General features: G+C 34.0%; 4 protein-coding genes across 5 annotated transcripts; 3 read left to right on the top strand and 1 right to left on the bottom strand.

Annotated features, from left to right (window-relative positions):
• Positions 1-6: 6 nt before the first annotated feature.
• LOC123202121 (putative lipid-transfer protein DIR1) lies at positions 7-756 on the bottom strand. Its single transcript, XM_044617874.1, has 2 exons — positions 372-756; positions 7-213 (listed from the first exon to the last, which is right to left on the bottom strand). Exons 1-2 carry the CDS (start codon positions 670-672, stop codon positions 206-208), a joined length of 309 nt encoding a protein of 102 aa, XP_044473809.1. The 5' UTR covers positions 673-756; the 3' UTR covers positions 7-205.
• A 3,642-nt stretch (positions 757-4,398) lies between these two features.
• LOC123201577 (fimbrin-1-like) lies at positions 4,399-10,092 on the top strand. 2 transcript variants are annotated; one of them, XM_044617154.1, is made up of 15 exons: positions 4,399-4,642; positions 5,143-5,375; positions 5,527-5,697; positions 5,772-6,010; positions 6,114-6,285; positions 6,383-6,421; positions 6,561-6,629; positions 6,726-6,842; positions 7,026-7,237; positions 7,455-7,610; positions 7,818-8,017; positions 8,828-8,985; positions 9,070-9,166; positions 9,267-9,358; positions 9,482-10,092. In XM_044617154.1, exons 2-15 carry the CDS (start codon positions 5,289-5,291, stop codon positions 9,737-9,739), a joined length of 2,067 nt encoding a protein of 688 aa, XP_044473089.1. In that variant the 5' UTR covers positions 4,399-4,642; positions 5,143-5,288; the 3' UTR covers positions 9,740-10,092. The 2 variants fall into 2 exon arrangements, with proteins under 2 accessions (XP_044473089.1, XP_044473088.1); XM_044617153.1 differs by having other exon boundaries at positions 5,138-5,375.
• A 4,568-nt stretch (positions 10,093-14,660) lies between these two features.
• LOC123201643 (probable long-chain-alcohol O-fatty-acyltransferase 5) lies at positions 14,661-15,897 on the top strand. Its single transcript, XM_044617234.1, is given in 2 exon segments — positions 14,661-15,127; positions 15,130-15,897. Coding segments are annotated over 2 exon segments (1,059 nt in total). The 5' UTR covers positions 14,661-14,812; the 3' UTR covers positions 15,874-15,897.
• A 3,282-nt stretch (positions 15,898-19,179) lies between these two features.
• On the top strand, positions 19,180-20,545 carry LOC123201651 (probable long-chain-alcohol O-fatty-acyltransferase 5). Its single transcript, XM_044617244.1, has one exon. The coding sequence runs from the start codon at positions 19,207-19,209 to the stop codon at positions 20,338-20,340; it is 1,134 nt and encodes a 377-aa protein (XP_044473179.1). The 5' UTR covers positions 19,180-19,206; the 3' UTR covers positions 20,341-20,545.
• Positions 20,546-21,851: the final 1,306 nt, after the last annotated feature.

Below are 21,851 nucleotides of genomic sequence, written 5' to 3'. Positions count from 1 at the left end.
CTTCGGTTGGTGACAAGAAATCTCATCTACCATATAAATATCTTTTGACATGCAGACATTTTCATTGATGATTGAATACAAATGTTGGAATGCCACTACATTAAATCTCAAGACCTTTCAGCGAAAGCTGGAATGTGAAAAAAATGGCATCTGAAATCTTGGTAAACGCTTGAATATGTTGATGTGAAGTTTGTGATCAGCTGCCTTAATGCACTGCAACCAAAAACAAAACTGTGTTCAAAATGAACTATATATTGACAGTAGATCGATCAAGCTAGTGGACACTTTGCGTGTCCTTGGGCAAATCTCATACTATTATTTTAGGATGTTACAAAAAAACTTAGGCAAAACAGGGAAATAAGAGTACTTACCTTTGCATTCTGGTGGTGTTTCAAGGCCACATTTCTTAGGCAATGCCAAGGCATTCTTGGGATTAATCCCAACAGCAGGAAGAACATTCTTGTAGCTACAAAGGCAAGGCAAATTAGCCTTGCTGATCACCTTACAACATTTCTTGCTCGGCTGTGGAGGCGACTCACCGGTGACTGCAGGCATGCAAGGATTCAGCTGCTTCGTGTCGATGTTGCAAACGGACACAGCCCTAGCTCCACCCACCAAAGCAATGAGCAGAACTGCCACAACCCACTTCACAAAAACTCTAGTCTTAGCCATTTTTACTGCCCCACTGCACAGAAATTGTGTTTGGACCTCAATATATAAGACAAGGGTAGGAAGAATTTAGAGCCAGAGTTTGTATAATATTTAGGTGTGTCATGTGAAGAACAGTCTGGGATTGGTCACGGGAGAGTTGAAGAAAAGTAAAATAGACTGATGCTTTGATTATTATAATGTGGAAAGTGGAATTATTAGTACTAGTTTGGTGGTGATCTGCGTTATGATCTCAAAGTACAATATATGAGATTTGGATCTCATATAAAAATTATAAACTTTCGGTGTAAAGTTTATATATTTTGTGTAAGCGAAAATAACATAAATCCAGGATTACAGAAAAAACTTACCTAGTTTATAAATCTGCCAATTTGATGATGATTGGTGATTTAATACATTCCTGACAGTAGCCATAACACACTTTACTGGATTTGCTTATTTGTTTTTTGTAAAATTTCTTCTAGATGACAGAGTATTGAAGAGAAAGGAGTATTGTAATTTTTGTTAGCGTAAGAGTTGTATCCCAATAGAAGTTATGCTAATTAATATTAAAAACGAGAGTGACAGTTATGTTTAATAACTGTCAAGGGCAAAAATGATATTATCGTATATTATGGGTTAATATTGCTTTTGTAGCTCTAATGGATGGGTCAACCTATCATGGGTGGATCAGATCCAATATTTTGGATTCCTCAATCTCAACGTTAGTTGTTAAGTTGTTATTCTTTCTATATTCATATAATTTAATGTCAAGACTTTACAAATGGTTATAACTGTACTAACTGATAAAAGATCTCATCAATCTTGGATTGTAGTTTAAAGAGTGTGACTATAGGACAAATTTGCGTTGGATATGTACAATTTGGGATGCTAGGAAAGATTAGTTAAATAATATGTAAACTTTTAAGCTATTAAAACGTATTTTGTGTTATAAAACTAAAAAACAAATTAATAATAGTTATTAGATTGTATGTTCAAAGTATACAATATCTTGATATTAAACAATGGTGAGACAAACTTTAACAAAGAAGTTAAGTCTCTAATTTTGAAATCCTGATTAGATTGATCAGAATCCCCATGACCAATCCAATCAAAGTCAATAATTGATCTTTGAGTCAATATGGTCTAATAAATGTGCATTGCCAAGACCATTTTCAAATTTACAACAACAATAGAAACTATACAATTTATATGAATTAAAGACTCACTCATCCCATTAGTCAACAATCAACATTATATTTATATATTTTTAATACATAATTTATGTGCATAAATAATATAATTAAATATTATTTTATCTTTAATTTAAAATCATATAATCACATAATAAAATATAATATATATATTTAAATTATATACTAAATATATTTACATATAATTTTATTCTTAAGGAAAATGTAAAATGTTGTCCAAAATCCACATGGAAGGAGCAAATATTGGTGACCAAGAATAGAATTGCCCATTAATACCATTATTTAAAGCAATAATTCTTTCTTGGTTGAAGTGACAAAATCTTTCCAATCTTTTTGTTCTCAAATCTCTCATTTACTATTGGGATTGGCCTAAACTAAAAGAAGCTTGTTATAAAGAGATGTGAATTCATTAAAATAATAATAAGTTTTTAAAAACCAAAATCAATTTTTTTATACAAAAAAAAATGATAAAGTGGGGTAAATTAATCACTTTGTTTAAATTTGATGCATGTAAGAAATATAAAAAAAAAACAATAAGCCGTCATGGATAGGGGTAGATTCGAGCCGAGCTGAACTCGAGCTCGAGCTCAACTCCGTTCACATAGAGTTGAGCTCAAGCTCAACTCGGTTCACATATAACTGAGCTCATGAAAGCCAAACTCGAACTTAGTTCAAATTTAGCTTAGCTCGTTTTTTGTTATTAAAACGATGTCGTTTTAAAACATATTAGTCAAAATAATGTCATTTTGTATCAAAATTTTTAATTGAAAAATCTGGCGAGTAGCTCGAGCTCAATTAGGGCTGGCTCGTTTCGAGCTCATCCGAACCGAGCTCGAACTCAAACAAGTTCAATGCAAATCTAACCCTAGTCATGGAAAATGTTTCTCTATCATCACCAAGATAATAACTATAAACCATCTCTCATTCCTTCATCCAAAATTAGATATCACGAATAGTTATATATTTTGATTTGGCTTAATCCATAGTCATATTTATAAACAAAATTCTTTAGTTCACTCGCTAAAAATTGGGATGCACACGAAGAAACAAACAGTTGTGTGTGATGGAGTACAGATAGTGTAAAAGATGGAGCAAACACAGTGATAATCAAGGCAAGAACAATCAAGATATGACACAATATGATTGAGGCGAGACAAAGTGGATGAAATCGATTAGATTCAATCAAATCATAATTATTTCATTTTCACGGGTGAAGACAATACAAGTAAGATGATGACAATGCGGTGAGAGGGGTATCGTTGAGAAGATGAATAAACTACTAAAAAATAGGAACCACTTGCTAGAAATTCAGAAGTTTGAGCAAAAAGTTAAGAAATTTTATCTATCATCTCTTCAGAATTTTCTCCTCTTCTCTAGTAATTAAAACTTATTATATGATATCTTATACCTTAAACCTTAAATGCTAAATCCAGAACTTAAATATTTTAAAATAAAATAGTATTTAATCATATAAAAATAAATTATTGTTACAATGTAACTTAATATATATAATTTTCACTCGGTCCTGAATACTAAGATTGAAACATAATGGTATTAATATTGCTTTTACTATTTGTCATGTGACCATGTCATGTATGTATGTATGTATGCATGGTGAAGAATTTACAATAATGCAAAGATCCACCCGCCTTATAATATTCATAATTAATATCTCATAGCTATTTAATTATACATTCCATCATTCCTCATCATTGTTTACCACATATATTGTATATACCCATTACATTAAAATCCAAGAAAAGTTTTGTTGATGCGAAAAATTGTTTCAACGGGAATTACAATAAATTGAGACATGAAAATTAGTATAAAAATTATAAATCAAAAATATTTTAAAGATAATTCGACCTATTATTTAAAAATTCATACATCAATTATTATGTTATTTGTTTATATAATTTCAATTTAACATTATAATGTTAGTGGGTATGAACATTCTAAGCCTGAAGGAGAAATGAAATAAGTTTTCAAAGTGTTTCAACTTATTTATTAAAAGTTTATATTTACGGTTATGTCTTTTACATAAATATTTTGATAAAAATATAGTATGAGAATATAAACTATTGTTCAATTATCATATTATTGTATATTTACATAAACAAAAGTGAATGAAAAGATTTGTTTATCGTTGTTACTATTTATCCGATTAAATTTGGATAGGTTGTAAAATTGTAATTTATTATATAATGATTATACATTTTTTTGATACGATTTTCGTATATAAATGATTTACCCTGTATTAACACAACCTTAAACCTTAAGCACTCCTCTTATTTTTTATTCGATAATCATAATTTTCAATCGAGTTAATTAGAATTAACCTTTTCTTTGACTATGTCTTAAAACTATCACACATTTTTTTTTAAAGAAAATTTTATATAAATTGAAATTTCTTTTTTTTTTTTTTTGGAAGTCCAATTGGCAGAATGTTGTCAAAGAATAGATAGTAGTGGCACAAGATCCAAGCTTTAACTACGTGCAAACATAAATCTTCTCACTTGTCACCCGGACGAAGCGAGTCTTGCGTTTAACCACACACTCGCTGGCACCCAAATCATTATCGAATGAGTTTGAACTCTGGTATACTCTTCCCTGTCTGTTGTAAACTGTATGGTAATAAAACCTGTTTCCTCTCTCTCTCACTTTGCTCTTTCATGAAGAAAAATTGATCCTTTCGCGTTCATATTACGTGCGTCATAAGATTTCTTGAAGAAAAATGCTCAAGCATTGAAAGAAAATTACAATGAAATCTTGGTTACCAGGTTTGCTCATCTGGATTCTATTTGTTTTCCTTGATGCGTTTGCTTCCATGTTTTGTTTTATTGGATTGTATATACTTGTGCGGCAACGTAATGAATGTGGTTTTATAGGTAAAAGTTTGTTCCTTTATCGTTGTTTAGGCCATTTTCGTTGTGAATTTGATTGAACAGTGTTATCAATGCCGGTTTCTTGTTAGTTAACAGTTTTGTTTGATTGGTTATTGCGAAAGTGGGTTCTTTTTTCTTTTGAAATCGGTATTTTGTTTGAATGCTAGTTTTTCGTTCCCGGGTCCTTTGTGATTTTATGTTCTCGATAACAAAGAATTATTTATTGATTGTTTTCTACTTTATATTTGTGTTCATTTTGAGCCTCAATCTAGATTATTTTGTCTTTTCATATTTTTCAGATTTTGCATTGGATTTTGATGTTAATGAAAGCTAAGCCACATAAAATGGTGATTTGACAGCGGGTTCTTGTTTTTATTTTTTTTCTATCAGCATAGGATCTGAGCTGGAGTTCTTGATTCTGGTGGTGGTTTTGGAATCTGGGATTAAATATTGTGGCTAAATTTTGTCAAAGTTTGGTGTTGTTTGAAGAAATTCAGCATATAGATATAGTTACTGGTTTCCTTGTTATCGGTTCGCCAGAATGTCAAGCTATATTGGAGTTCTTGTCTCGGATCAGTGGCTTCAAAGCCAGTTCACGCAAGTTGAGCTTCGCAGCCTCAAGTCTAAAGTAAGTTTGTCTAGTTTAATTTTGCAGCAGTTCATTGTTTGAATTATAGGGGTTTAGTCAATTTTATTCTGAAATTTGATGTTGAAAATTTATGTGGTGATTGCTTTTGCAACTCTAGTGTGACATGTTTTTTATTTTTTGGTTTTTGTAGTTTATATCAATAAAAAATCAAAATGGGAAAGTTACCGTGAGAGATTTGCCACCTTTGATGGTGAAATTGAAGGCTTTTAGTACCATATTCACAGAGGAGGACATTAAGGGAATCTTAGCAGAGTCATATTCTGATGCAAGCAGTGAGATCGATTTTGAAACTTTTCTCGGGGTAATTCATGATACTGCATTATCTTTTTTGCATTTGTTAATTTTATATCAGAATTAGTGTTATGGAATGGGCAGGCATATCTGAATTTGCAAGGTCAACCTTCCACAAAATTGGGCAATGCGAAGAACTCTTCATCATTTCTTAAGGCTACCACGACCACACTTCTTCACACAATTAGTGAATCCGAGAAAGCATGTTATGTTGCTCACATAAATAGCTATCTTGGAGATGATCCTTTTCTGAAGCAGTTTCTTCCCTTAGACCCAGCTACAAATGGCTTATTTGAGCTTGCAAAAGATGGAGTTCTTCTATGGTACTTAAGCAGGGTCTACTTAATTCCACTCTACTTTACTGATTCGGCTAAAGCTGATAGTTCAGTGGTGTCAGCGTTGATTTTATCTTGTTGTTTGCTGCAGTAAGCTAATCAATGTTGCTGTGCCCGGAACAATAGATGAACGAGCCATCAACACAAAACGGGTACTTAACCCATGGGAGAGGAATGAAAATCACACTCTGTGCCTCAACTCTGCAAAGGCTATTGGCTGTACAGTGGTTAACATTGGTACACAGGATCTGGTTGAAGGAAGGGTAAGTTTAGCTTGTTCATATATTTCAGAAAATTTAAATTGATGTGTTTAATAGAATGAGGATTCCTGTTTTGTATTTTTTTTTTTTTTTTTTGTAGCCTCATCTGGTAGTCGGATTGATTTCCCAAATTATAAAGGTACGTCTCCAAACTTCATCTTATATCGACTTACATAGAGTTACTTTTGCAAGAGGAAAATTATGTTTACGGTCCAAGTGTTTGGATGTGTTTTCTCACTTTTTTGTTTGCTTTTGCTTCCTTACTTTGGTACATTCAGATCCAACTGTTAGCAGATCTCAACCTTAAGAAGACACCTCAACTTGTGGAATTGGTGGAAGACAGCAGTGTAATGAAATTTTGTTTATTGATGTCAATATCTCAATAAAATATATTCATCCAGATGTTGTGTCCAAGTCTGATCATGCATCTTATATATTTGCAGGACGTTGAGGAGCTTATTGGATTAGCCCCTGAGAAAATCTTACTAAAATGGATGAATTTCCATCTGAAAAAGGCTGGATACAAGAAGCCTGTCACTAATTTTTCTTCTGATTTGAAGGTATTTTGCTTCCCCAGCTTTGCCTCTTGTATACTTTCAATTTGTTTGGACTAAGACATTTGTATGTTACCACTCCGCCCTTACTTAATTTGTTGTACCATTTCTCTGCATGAATTTTTTTTTTCTGCTAGAAATTGGAATGATGATTAATCATATTGGTTTTTTCTGCAAATGAACTTGCAGGATGGTGAGGCTTATGCTTACCTGCTTAATGTTCTTGCACCAGAACACTGTAGTCCAGCCACATTAGATACAAAAGATGCCAGTGAAAGAGCTAAACTGGTACTTGAGCATGCTGAGAAAATGGACTGCAAACGATATTTAACCCCAAAAGACATAGTTGAGGGATCAGCAAACTTGAATCTTGCATTCGTGGCACAAATATTTCAACAAAGGTGAAAACGAACAAAACTATTGCATATTGATTTTTCATGCAACTCTTCCATACTTTCCTTCTATTTTTTTTCCTTTCTGATTTGGTTGGAAACATTTTCAGAAGTTCTTTTTCTTTGATCATGTTATGTTGTAGAAGTTCTTAGAGTATATTGAGCGTATAACTCATACCATTGCCATTAGTAATATAGATGGTAAAGCATTTCTGTACTGTTGCAGGAGTGGCTTGTCTATGGACAGCAAAAAGGTTTCATTTGCGGAGATGATGACAGATGATGTGCTAACATCTAGAGAAGAGAGATGCTTTCGACTATGGATTAACAGTCTTGGAATTGCTACATACTGTAATAATGTGTTTGAGGATGTCAGGACTGGGTATGTGTGTATTTTCTGAGCAATCCTCACAGTTGTGCCTTTCACGGATAGAATATAGCATGTATTTTAAATTTAACTGATCGTCTAGACTTCTATTCGGATAATTTCATGAAGAATGGATCAGTTTTGCTTTCAATTATTGTGGACTTATACAATTTCTTACTTTCTTAATGCAACTAATGTGCCAGTATTTAATTGTGCATACAGATGGATTCTTCTAGAAGTGTTGGATAAAGTTTTCCCCGGATCAGTTAACTGGAAGCACGCAACAAAGCCTCCAATTAAGATGCCATTTAGAAAAGTAGAGAATTGCAATCAAGTTGTACGGATCGGAAAGCAATTGAAATTTTCCCTAGTGAATGTAGCTGGAAATGATATCGTTCAAGGAAATAAGAAGCTCATACTTGGTAATGTCTTTATCTTGTCTTTACTGCTTGCTATATTTTCAATTATTCATGTTACGATCCCAAGTATAAGATATAAGACTTGAATCTCACGCTAAAAAGTATAGGTTTCTAGTATGAGTTTTATATGGTTTTAGACTTTCAATCTCAATAGCTAGTTTTGGGGTGTAGTTATCTCAAAGTTCATATAATTTGGTATTAGAGTCACCATCATGTCTCTCGATTGTAATTATGCAACACGGGTAGTAATATTGGCATTGCAGTGTTTGTCTAAGGGTAGTAGGAAGCTAGTGCACAAATAGCCCACGTGGGCATCAAGACTGCAGAGTATGTTGATATGTCACGATCTCGAGTGTCAGGTATGAGATTTGAATTTCACATAAAAAGGTTTTGGCCTCTAGTGTGTAGTTTATATGACTCGGGCTTTCCAATCTTAACTTTTCACTTTTAGGGTGTGGTTCTCCCCCATGTTCATATCAATTCCTTAGTTTGCTTGATGTTTTTGTGCCTTTATGAACTTGTCACATAAAAACTCTTGAAATCAAAACTTTGGGGACTTGGCAGGTGTGATGAGTACGTTGAGATTTTGAAATTTTATTCAAACTTGGGTTTTCGAACAAAATCTTTTAATCTAATCCAATTGTTTCTTTGGTGTTTCTTCTGCCACCGTGGACATAATGTAAACTTTTTGTTCTTTCACTCGCGTTCTCTTAAAAATTGGAGACCTTTGTTACTGACCATGAATTCAGAACTTCAGAACTAGAAAGCCTTTACTTGCTCAAATGCTCTAAGTTCGTTACATCTGTGTTTCAGCCTTCCTATGGCAGTTGATGAGATATACTATGCTTCAACTGTTGAAAAACTTGCGATCCTGCTCCCAAGGGAAGGAGATCACCGATGCAGATATCCTTAACTGGGCAAACAACAGAGTCAAAAGTACAGGCAGAACTTCTCAAATGGAGAGCTGCAAGGTTAAACAAAGTTTCCCATTGTTTCTTCAGTATTTATATTATGTTTAGAACTGTGACGAATTTGTGCGTACTGGGATTTTTCAGGATAAAAGTCTGTCGAGTGGATTATTCTTCCTCGAGCTTCTAAGCTCCGTGGCGCCAAGAGTGGTCAACTGGAATCTTGTCACCAAGGGTGAAAGTGGTATGATATTCTCTATTGTTTTGTATAATTGCTCCATTCAGAGAAACACAATGTATAAGCTCTTTGTTGCATATTATTTCTTTTATGATTGACATGACAGACGAGGAAAAGAGGTTGAATGCTACATACATAATCAGTGTGGCTCGAAAACTGGGCTGTTCGATTTTCTTGTTGCCTGAGGACATCATGGAGGTATGAATTTCAAGTGTAACCTTATAGTATTGGGATCACTTTGATTTGGAGAAAACATAGATAGTTCTGGGAAATTTATCGACAATGAGCTTTTGATTCTATTTTCTCATGATGTTTTGGCAGGTAAACCAGAAGATGATCCTCACATTAACTGCCAGCATTATGTACTGGAGCCTTCAACAACAGGCGGAAGAGGCAGAATCGTCATCCTTCTCCTCACCTGCACCGTTGCCAACCACAGCTAACAGCCACAGTTTGGCTTCTTCTGAGGCATCCCCAGCTAATGGCCACAATATGGCTCCACCGGAAGCATCCCCAGCACCATATATCAGCAGTGAAGACGAAAACCCTCATCACCGGGTGCTGAATTTTCAAACTTGATCATCATCAATGCCGCTTCCTCTCTGGGTGCTGAAGTTTCAAACCTGACTGACGATAATGAGGATGCGCCTATCGGATAATGAACAGAGAATACTTCCAGGCAGAAGGACTAGATAGAAATGATAAGAAAAAAATGAACAAATTTACGGTTAGGTAAAACATGTATCTCTTTTACCCTATCTGGAAATTACAGGGGAAAGAATTTTGTGAAATTTGGTATGCTTTAAGAAAGAAAGTGATGCTGCCAATATTTCTTTTACGGTAGAATATTTTGGATGTATTCTTTGACAATAATAGCATTTGATAAAGCTGCCATTGGTGAATCAGAATCAACAAAATATTTGATTTATACATGTTTTCTGGGTTATTTTAATATTCTGCTAAAACAGAACCATGCCCAAACTGGTTAGAGGCAGCCCACTATGCCGGGCCGGCCTGGCAAAACTCAGGGCTTGGGACACGATTAACTTATAAATTTTGAGTTTTTTAAATTTTAATTAACATTTAACTAATTTTTTATTATTTATAATATGATATATTTAGTTGGTCGCATTGGCCCGTGGGCCTTATTTCATGGTTCAGGGCATGACTTATTTTTTTTTGTGCTTAACTGATGCGAGTCATGCTTAACTTATAATATGATATATCGGGCTAATGTTTGTCAGTGTAACTTCTATGATATATCCAAAATTAGTATAAATGATGAGGAGATTTGTCGTTTTGTATAGTTCTTTTTCGTTAGTTCGGAGTCAAAAAAGTTAGGTTTATCCACGTTTTTTGTTTGTTTGATGGACATGAGAATTTAATTTTTTGAAACTTGACTTATATAAATATGTCATTTCATAGCCTTTTCATTATTATTAATTTTGGAAGGAAATGGAAATTGCTGATATTAAATATTCAACTTTATACATAACATGTGATAATGTGATCTTGGCTTGAATTGGCCCTTAATTTATTTCACAAGTTGTCCCACCACTATGAAGGGCAACTTACATGGGCCCCTTATGCTATGTCTCAAGAACATTTTTTTGCTGTTTGATAAAATAAATTATATTTTTTCATTTAAAGTTAAATTTCATAAATGAAAAAAAGTTTGACAAAGTGTCCAAAAATTATATTATTATATTATCTCTAATTATATAATTTCTTAAAAAATCTTATATTATCTCAAAATTTCCTAAATTAAAAAAAAAATCTTTATATATTCTATTTGCATCAAAACCCTCTTATTTCCATGAGTAAATACCATATTTATAAATGTAATGCATAAACTCATCCCTATAACTTAATGTTATAGTATCTGATTAAGCGATTTTAAAATAAAAAATAAATAAATAATTATATTATTTAATTAAAAATAATCATATCAATTTATTTAGATAAATTAATAAAATCTGTTTGTATGTATAATTTAATTATATTTCTTATATCTTTCACCCTCATTATATTCTTGCTCGAATCCTTGATCGACCCCCATTACGACATTACCCTTCCTCTTGTCCCCACTATCTTTCCCCCTCTCGCATTCGCATATGGTCTCAATGCCTAACAGCCTCTCTCCCATCATGATCTTAAACTTATGGTAATTCTGAGCTTGTGGTCATTAAGGTTTCCAAAGAATTATAGATAGACCAATCAACTAGGTCGGATAAGCCTAAGGCTTAATTATTCAATTCAAAAATTTTTGGTTTTGGGTCAAATGGAATTTAGATCTCAGGAAAGCCTAAATAAATAAATTTAGGTAACAACTATGTACACACATTTTTAGTATATAATTTAGGTATACAGATAATATATCATTATGTGATTAAGTGTTACTTTATTTTTAATTTAAAATCATTCAACCATATGATGATACATTATCTGTATACATAAATTATATACAAAAAAAAATGTATATACATAGTCTTATTGATAAATTTATTTATTAAGTTATTACACTCATGTATGAACAATGTTGTTCAAACCCTAGGCTTGATAGAGCTGTAAATTTGAAATAGTATATTTGTCATGTTTTTAAACCCTTAAATGATTGCAAGGGTTTTTTTAAAATGGACATGTTTGAAACTCAAACTCAATTTTTTTTTTCACAATTCGAACTAAATCAAATCAAGTTTATTTTAGTATGATTGATTGATAAGTCTAATTATAAAGGATTGAATTGTAAGTTTATTTAATCTATAAAATAGTTAAATTATCAGATCTTTACCATTATTTTTTGGGTAATTAAAAAGTATATTGAGCAAAGAAACAACGAGTCAATGAAGGATTTGGAAACACCCTAAGCTCACTCTATCAGAAGGGGCAAGATGGCATAAGCAAAGCTAAGAATCAACAAAAACTACCAAATCATAACAAGGATCAACTCCTCTTAGAGCAAGCCAGTCTACCAAGCTAAAACTATACAAAAATTATCTACACCATAATACAAAATATATAAGCTAATGGCTAAAACAAATAGGAGGGGATAATGACCATTGCTTAGCAGGCTCGAAACCACATCAGCATTCAGCTTAACGACAGAACTAGATTTAAACCAAAAGGGCTGCAAGAAGATATGAGGAACTAACAAGCTTGAATATGTTCCTGATAGAGGTCAGTGAGGAAGGAGGTGCCGGAGAAAGGTGGCAACAGGCAAGAAGTAAGAGGTTCACCAAAATGAACATGCAAACATATGTGCCCAAGGCTGGAGAAAGTAGTAAGATCAAAAAGCAACAAGGCCTATGAGAACAAGGGAGCCTAGAAGGAGCTTGAGCTGTTAGAAATTTCCTGATGTGGGCTAACATTAATTATGATTTTTGATTTAATAAAACCGGGTAATTGAATAGTCTAATACCAGTTTAAAGATGGGTTTAAGTGATCAATAAAGATAAGTCTAATACAATTAAAAGTTATGATTTGGGTGGACAGCATAAGTGTGACTCTTAAGGTTTATTGGACCTTGATGGAGGGTCAATTAACCTACTATAAATTGGCTAGGTCTTTGCTACAAAATTTAATGTAAAATAAATGCAGTATAGCTTACCCATTCAAAGCTGTCATTCAGAGAGGTTGCTGGAGTAGAATACCAAGTCACATTGAGAGGTGATCTCAGCAGATAATTTCAGGTGATTTCAATAGATTTTTCAGTTTCAAATTGTATAGAGATCTAGGTATTTATAAAACCCTAAAGTTTAATTCAGTATTTTATAATTTATGCATAGATCTTGGAATTGAATTGAATGATTTATTTTATTATGTTTATTGCAAAATAAATCTTATATGTGATATCAGAGCAGTATGCATTAGATTATAAAATCTGAATTTGAGAATTAAACTTTGAAATTATATTTTGAAAACCCTAAATCTAGAGTTTTAAAGTTTTTTTTAATTATTGCTTTTAATAATTCTAATTCTGAATTAGGGTTCTTGAATCAGAATTAGAGTTTCAATTTTTTTTAATTGGGGATTAATTCAATTTCAGTATAAATCAACTTAAGAGATTAGGATTTATGTTGAAATTAGGGATTTGCTTTAATTTTTGAAATTAGGGTTTGTTTTAATTCAAATTAAGGATTATATTCTGCTAAAACAGAACCATGCCCAAACTGGTTAGAGGCAGCCCACTGTGCCGGGCCGGCCTGGCAAAACTCAGGGCTTGGGACACGATTAACTTATAATTTTTAAATTTTAATTAATATTTAACTAATTTTATATTATTTATAATTTGATATATTTAGTTGGTAGCATTGGCCTGTGGGCCTTATTTCATGGTTCAGGGCATGACTTTTTTTTTTTTGTGCTAAACTGATGCGAGTCATGCCAAATTTTTAATATCGGGCTAATGCTGATCAGTCTAACTTCTATGATGTATCCAAAATTAGTAGAGAAGAGAGAGTTTTTTTGTGGGCAGAGGGGATATAGATGACGAGGAGAATTGTCACTTTGTATAGTTCTTTTTCACTAGTTCGGAGTCAAAAAAGTTAGGTTTATCTACGTTTTTTGTTTGTTTGAATTTAATTTGTTTGAAACTTGACTTACATAGATTTGTCATTTTCATAGCCTTCTCATTATTATTAATTTTGCAAGGAAATGGAAATTGCTGATATTAAATATTCAACTTTATACATAACATGTGATGATGTGACCTTGGCTTGAATTGGCCCTTAATTTATTTCACAAGTTGTCCCACCACTATAAAGGGCAACTTACATGGGCCCCTTAAGCTATGTCTCAAGAACATTGTTTTTGCTGTTTGATAAAATAAATTATATTTTATCATTTAAAGTCAAATTCTATAAATGAAAAAAAGTTTGATACAGAATCCAAAAATTATTATTTTATTAGTAATATTAAAATAATTAAAATTATATCTCATTTTCTCTTTTTGATTTTGAAAATTAATAATTTTCTAAAATTAAGTTTTAAAAAATTTATTTTTTCTCCCATAAGATACCAAACTAAAATTCAATCACTTCCGTCTGCAAAAGATAGTTTTATGATAAGCGAAGGAGTCGTTATCGTCTAAAGGATGATCTTTGGATGACAACCGTCGCCCAAGGACAATGAGTGGTGTTCAACAAAGTTTGGAACTTTGGCCACCACCAATGGTCGGAGGAAGAATGAAGAAAAAACCTAGGTATTTGAGAGAGGAAAAATCACATTTTAAAGTTAAAGTCTAAAGATGAAATGTTAATTTTTAAAATCAGAGAAAAAAATGAGATAAAATTATATATTTTTTAATATTATTATTAAATAACAAATTTACTCTTATATTTAACAGTAATTTTAATAAAAGTTTTGGGATAGGTGAGTGTTAGAATTCTTTATCTATCATGGATTTCTTTTAAATTGAGTTAAAATATGAGTAGAAAATAGCCCTCGGACCCTCTGTAAATAATAATCCTGCTGTTAGGTGGGAAAATCTAATGTACACAGTAAATAATAAATTTGACTTGTTGAAGATGTGATCTCTTCTTAAGGCAAATTCACACACTTAAACATCAAATTATGCGTGATTAAATTAGTCTAATTGTAGATCTACACAAATACAGAGAAAGGATCTACAAACAGAAAATACCCCTCAAAGACATGGAAGAAGAGATCAAGAACTTAACCAAGGTATGGCTTCCAGCAATCACATCTTTGACCTATTGTCATCTCATCACCTCAAGAATCCCAAAGGGCTTCCCAAGGCTCATCTCCCTCCTCCCAATCTTCTACCTCTTCATCACTCTTCCTCTAGCCCTCTCCTCCTCCCACCTCACAGGTGTCACCTCCTTCTTCCTCACATGGCTGGCCAACTTCAAGCTCCTTCTCTTTGCCTTCCACCAAGGCCCTCTCTCTGAAACCAACAAACTCCAACATTTCATCCTGGTGGCTTCTCTCCCCATCAAAATAACCCAAATCTACCTCACAAATCAAAAAATAACACTAACCCATCCCCCCAAATCCCCCATCCGACCCAAGAACCACATCAAGGTTCAAGCTTTCTCAAACTTGCCATCAAAATTGCCCTTCTGGTTATGCTACTTCTGGTCTATGATTACAGGCAATATTTGCATCCCCATTTGGTTTTAGTCCTTTATTGTTGCCATTTGTACCTTGAACTTGAAATTATCCTGGCCCTGGCTGCCATCCCAGCTCATATTTTTGGCTTTGAGATCGAGCCGCAGTCCAACGAGCCCTATTTGGCCACCTCTCTGCAGGACTTTTGGGGCCGTAGATGGAACCTTATGGTGTCAAGTATTCTACGCCCTACTGTATACATTCCTGTACAGCGTATATCTAGTTGTGTGATTGGGATACGGTGGGGCCGGTTGCTAGGTGTCGTTGCCACATTCGTTGTTTCGGGTCTTATGCATGAGTTGATTTATTATCATGTTATACGTGTGCCTCCCACATGGGAGGTGACTCAGTTTTTTGTCCTGCATGGAGGGTGTGTAGCTGTTGAGATTTTGGCTAAGGAAGCCTTGGCTGACCGGTGGCAATTGCCCCCTCTGGTTTCACGGGTGTGCACGGTGGCGTTCGTCGTGGTGACTGGTATTTGGCTGTTTTTCCCTCAACCATTGAGAAGCAATACGGTTGAAAAGGCCGTGGGGGAGCTCTTAGCGTTGGTAGATTATATCAAAAGAGTGATAGGAAAGCGATAAATCAATCTTAGTTAAACAAATAAATTTAGAGTAATATTATGTGTATATATTTTTGATATATGATTTTGATATACAGATAATGTATTATTATATGATTGAATGTTACTTTATCTTTAATTCAAAATTATTCAATCATACAATGATATATCATCTGTATAAACAAATTATGTATAAAAAATATGTACACATACTCTTATTAATAAATTTTTCATTAAGTTATTGGACTCGAGTTTGAACAATGTTATTCAAGCCCGAGGGTTGATAGAACTGTAAATTTGTAATAGCGTATTTATCATGTTTTCAAATCTATAAAGCATTGTAAGAGTGTTTTTTAAATGGATATACTTTAAACTCAAACTCAATTTTTTTCACACTTCGAGATTGAACAAATCAAACTTGATTTAATAGGTTTGATTGACAAGTCTAATTGTAATGGATTGAATTATAAGTTTTTTTAATCTATAAAATAGTCAAATTATCGTATCTTTAACATTATATTTTGGGATAATTAAAAAAATATATTGAACAAAGAAACGACGAGTCTACAAAGGATTCGAGAACACTCTAAACTCACTCTGTCAGAAGGGGCAGAATAGCATAAGCAAAGTTAAGGACAGGCAAAAATACTTAATTAGAACAAGGATCAACTCCTCTTGAAGGCCTATCAAAATTCATACAATGATAGGATTCAAGAAGAGAGCCCTACAACCAATAGCAACGCTTGTAATAAAAAGAAAGTCAGTCTACCAAGCTAAAGCTATGCAAAATTATCTACATCATGATACAAAATATATAAGCTAATGGCTAAAACAAACTGGAGGGGATAATGACCATTGCTCAGCAGGCTCGAAACCACATCAGCATTCAGCTTAACAACAGAACTAGATTTAAATAAAAAAGGCTGCAAGGAAGATATGAGGAATCTAGCAAGCTTGAACATGTGCCTGATAGAGGCAAGTGAGGAAGGAGGAGCCAGAGAAAGGTGGCACCAGGCAAGACTTAAGAGGTTCAGCAAAATGAACATACAAACATATGTATTGTGCCCAAGTCTGGAGAAAGCAGGAAGATCAGAAAGCAACAGGGCCTATGAGAACAAGGGAGCCTAGAAGGAGCTTGAGCACCCTGGAAAAACTGCAATATGAAAGAGGCTGCATTCGGGGAGAATAGAATCCTAGAAAGCCAGACCAGGGGAGCTGCAAAGGGCTGTCTCTTCTCACATAAAATTCAGCAAACATAGCCAAGGACAGGAAGGCAAAACAACCAAGCTGGAGCAGAAAGTTGCAGCAAGAAACCAGTAGGCAAACAACAGCTTCAGCCAGCAGCAACTCCTTGGCTTGAATATGTAGCAGCAAAGGAGGGGACTGCGGCAACTGAGAATGAACAACAAGGGCAAGCAGGCAGAGAACCAGCATTGCAGAATACCTAGAAACTCTTTACAACAAGATTCTGCAGAATTGGTCATGGCAGAACAGTAGGGAGGAAAAAAAACACCAAATAGCACCTGTTGGCAGAATCTGGGAACGGTGATAGAGAAAGCCATCAACCAGCAAGTAAGACTAAGGCACCAGATAGGCCAGGACAACATCTGAAGAATGCAGAAGGAGCCCAACAGTTTATGGAGAGCAGCCAGTGAAGGGACCATGCAATCAGGAAACTGGGAGACAATTGCAGCACCGGCCAAGTGACAGAAGCCCAGAGGGACCGCACAATAAATGTGACTCTATAAAGGCCAAAGGACTATGTCCCACCCAAGTTTAAGCGAAATGACAAATATATGCCTACCGCTGGCAAAAAATCCAAACACCTACTAAAGTTTTAATCTGTTAAGATACATTCGTAAATTTTCTATTAGAGTTAAGAGATAGAATTGTTATTTTATAAATAATATTAAAATAATTAAAATTATATTTTATTTTCCTCTTTAGTTTGGAAAACTAATAATTTTCCTAAGATTAAATTTTGAAAAATTTACTTTTCTCTCGAGGATCCCAAACTTAAAATCCGACCACTTCTGTATGTGAACGACGGTCCTATGGCAAATGAAGGAGTCATCGTCGTCCAGAGGACGACCTTTGGACGACAACGGTTGTCCAGCAAAGTTCGTGGCCTCTAGCCATTGCCAATGGCCGAAGGGACAGGTGAAGGAAAAACTTAGGGATTTAAGGGGGAAAAGTCACTTTTCAAAGTTAAGGTCTAGGGTGAAATGTTAATTTTCAAAACCTGAGGGAAAACATAGGGATATTAAATTTTTTACCATTTTTTTTAATTGTGTATACATATATGTCACTCATTTTAAACCCTAAACAAAAATATCACAACAGTAACTCATTTCCCCAAATACCCCCATTGATGTAACTCATGCAAAAAGAGCGAATACACAATAATAATCTCTCTTTTTACTCAGTCTTCCAGCAAAGGTAGAAATATTTGCAACATGAAAATAAATTCTTCAATAGAAAAGGTATCTGTGATTGAATAATAAAACCAGTGAGAGAAACTATTATAAAAGATTCAATTTGGACCCATGATTTCATATTAATAAATTGTTTAATGTCATGATTTCATATCGTTGTATTGTTGAATGTTGTTATAATACTGTTTAATATTGTATTGATGGTTAAAAAATATGAAAATTGAGGTCTAGATAAAAAACCAGACGAAAAATAGGTTGATATTAACGTGAAATCACAACATTAAACAATCTATTAATATGAAACGATGGATTCAAATTGAATTCTTTATAATAATTTCTCTCATTGGTTTTATTATTCAATGGTAAGTACCTTTTCTATTGAAAATTTTTTTTTTATGTTGCAAAGATTGTTTCTCTTGTTGAAAGACTAAGTAAAAAGAGAGAGATTACTACTGTGTATTCTCTTTTTCTATATGAGTTACATTAATAGAGATATTTTAGAGAAATGAGTTACTGTTGTAATATTTTTGTTTAAGGTTTGAGATGAGTAGTGTATATATATATATATATACATAATTAAAAAAAAGTAAAAAATTCAATATCCCACAAAAAAAGACAAAATTATTTATTTTTTAAAATTATTATTAAATAACAAATTCACTCTTATATTTAACAATAATTTTAACTGAAGTTTAAGAATGAATATATGTTTAAATTTTCCATCTATAATAGATTTGTTTTTAAAATTGAATTAAAACTTTGGAGGAAAAATAATCCTCTTGTCTTGTCCCTCTATAAATAATTAATGTGACTGTTGGGTGGTGAGAAAGTGTATTGTACCCTGTAGGTAATGAATGTGACATGGTTAAAATGTGACCTCTTCTTAAGGCAAATTCAGACACTTAAACATCAAATTATTCATGATTAGTCTAATTGTAGATCTACACAGATACCGAGAAAGGATCTACAAACAGAAGATACCCCTCAAAGACATGGAAGAAGAGATCAAGAACTTCACCATGGTATGGCTTCCAGCAATCACATCTTTGACCTATTGTCATCTCATCACCTCAAGAATCCCAAAGGGCTTCCCAAGGCTCATCTCCCTCCTCCCAATCTTCTACCTCTTCATCACTCTCCCTCTAGCCCTCTCTACCTTCCACCTCACTGCTGTCACCTCCTTCTTCCTCACATGGCTGGCCAATTTCAAGCTCCTTCTCTTTGCCTTCCACCAAGGTCCTCTCTCTGAAACCAACAAACTCCTGCATTTCATGCTGGTGGCTTCTCTCCCCATCAAAATAACCCCAAATCTACCTCCCAAATCAAAAAATAACACTAACCTATCTCCCCAAATCCCCCATCCAACCCATGAACCACATCAAGCTTCAAACTTTCTCAAACTTGCCATCAAAATTGCCCTTCTGGTTATGCTACTTCTGGTCTATGATTACAGGCAATATTTGCTTCCCCATTTGGTTTTAGTCCTTTATTGTTGCCATTTGTACCTTGAACTTGAAATTCTCCTGGCCCTGGCTGCCATCCCAGCTCATATTTTTGGCTTTGAGATCGAGCCGCAGTTCAACGAGCCCTATTTGGCCACCTCTCTGCAGGACTTTTGGGGCCGTAGGTGGAACCTTATGGTGTCAAGTATTCTACGCCCTACAGTATACATTCCTGTACAGCGTATATCCAGTTGCGTGATTGGAATACGATGGGGCCGGTTGCTAGGTGTCGTTGCCACATTCGTTGTTTCGGGTCTTATGCATGAGTTGATTTATTATCATGTTATACGTGCGCCTCCCACATGGGAGGTGACTCTGTTTTTTGTCCTGCATGGAGGGTGTGTAGCTGTTGAGATTTTGGTTAAGGAAGCCTTGGCTGACCGGTGGCAACTGCCCCCCCTACTTTCACGGCTGTGCACGGTGGCGTTTGTGGCGGTGACTGGTATATGGCTGTTTTGCCCTCAACTATTCAGAAGTAATATGGATGAAAAGGCCTTGGGGGAGCTCTCAGTGTTGGTAGATTGTATCAAAAGAGTGATAGGAAAGCGATAAATCTATCTTAGTGATATGTAAATTGATGTGATAGTATGTGTATGGAGAAAATTATGGTCTCTTTTTTCTCTTAGTTTCAAATCACTTAAGAAAAGGTAATGTTGTTTTACGTGGTGTAGGATTCTTAAGTTTATGTCAAAAGAATAAGACATTAAAAACCGTTTGATTTGTGTTATAGAAAAATGTAATGTATTATCTTTTTTAATTTTTCAATAATAATTATAGTAATTTTATATTATTAATGACGATATAGATAGTTATCTTATTATCATTTCCCTTATATATTAAGATATTATCAAAGTAATTTTGATTTTATTATAATTTTATTTTTATTTATTAATTTTTTACTACTAAAACACCCTCATTTTTAATTAATATAACAAATAATATTTAATATTTTTTATTACTTTAAACCAAAGACAATTATTATTTATGCATACCAATTTTTATTAAATTGTATTAAATATGGTAATCATTTATACCTAGTAATCTTTTAAGTCATCTATTTTCAAGATAATTTTTTATTTTTAGCAACAAAATATTACCCAAACCAAATTATAATTTAATAAATATAATTGTTTGCCATATTTGGAAGATCCAAAAACTAATGATACTATTTCCTTTGATAAATTTAAAAGATTTGTATGATATGGACAAATTTGTATACAAATATTGATATGTCATATTATGATTAAATATTGTTTTATCCAAGGATTTAAAAACCGGACCGGACCGGCCGGTTGGACCGGTCGGACCGTGAACCGGTACTGTAGTCGGCTGTTAATATGCACAGAACCGTTTTAGAATTAAAATCGGGTTGGACCGCGGTCGAACCGTCGGTTCGCATCTGAACCGCGGTCCAACCCGGTCCGCCGGTTCAGAAGCTAAGTATGAGAAACAGTTTTATATAAAACTTTCCTCCTGTTCCTTGCAGCGCACGCAGACGCAAAGGATTTGCTGCAGCCGACGACTTGCTCCGACGCCACAAGTTGAAACGGTCGTCGATTCATCTGTTGCCGACGACTGTTTAAAGACGCCTGCCGACGACGACGACGAAGCTGCCGAGGGCTGTTGGTTTGCAGGCTCACAAGACAGCAGCTTCACGGCACGGCTATATTGCAACCTTTCACGATGACTTCTCAGTCTCCGACGGCGGCCGACGATGACGAGTTCCGCTGCTATTGTGACCGGCGACTTCTCAGGCAACGACGGGAAACTGGTGTGTTTCCTTCCAATGCTTTGAAACAGTATTTACATAAATAAAGTTTAATAAACAATATGATCTCAACTTGATTATTTGGTTTAATAAACAATAAAGTTTAACTGAAGTTTAAGTATGAATATATGTTTGAATTTTCCATCTATAATAGATTTGTTTTTAAAATTGAATTAAAACTTTAGAGGAAAAATAATCCTCTTGTCTTGTCCCTCTATAAATAATTATCCCTCTATAAATAATTAATGTGAATAGTCCTCTTGTCTTGTCCCTCTATAAATAATTAATGTGACTG

Source organism: Mangifera indica, chromosome 18 (assembly GCF_011075055.1).
Source record: "Mangifera indica cultivar Alphonso chromosome 18, CATAS_Mindica_2.1, whole genome shotgun sequence".
In the NCBI taxonomy this organism is placed as follows: Eukaryota; Viridiplantae; Streptophyta; class Magnoliopsida; order Sapindales; family Anacardiaceae; genus Mangifera; species Mangifera indica.
Note: the sequence above shows the minus strand (reverse complement) of the source record. Positions and strands in the feature narration are given on the sequence as shown.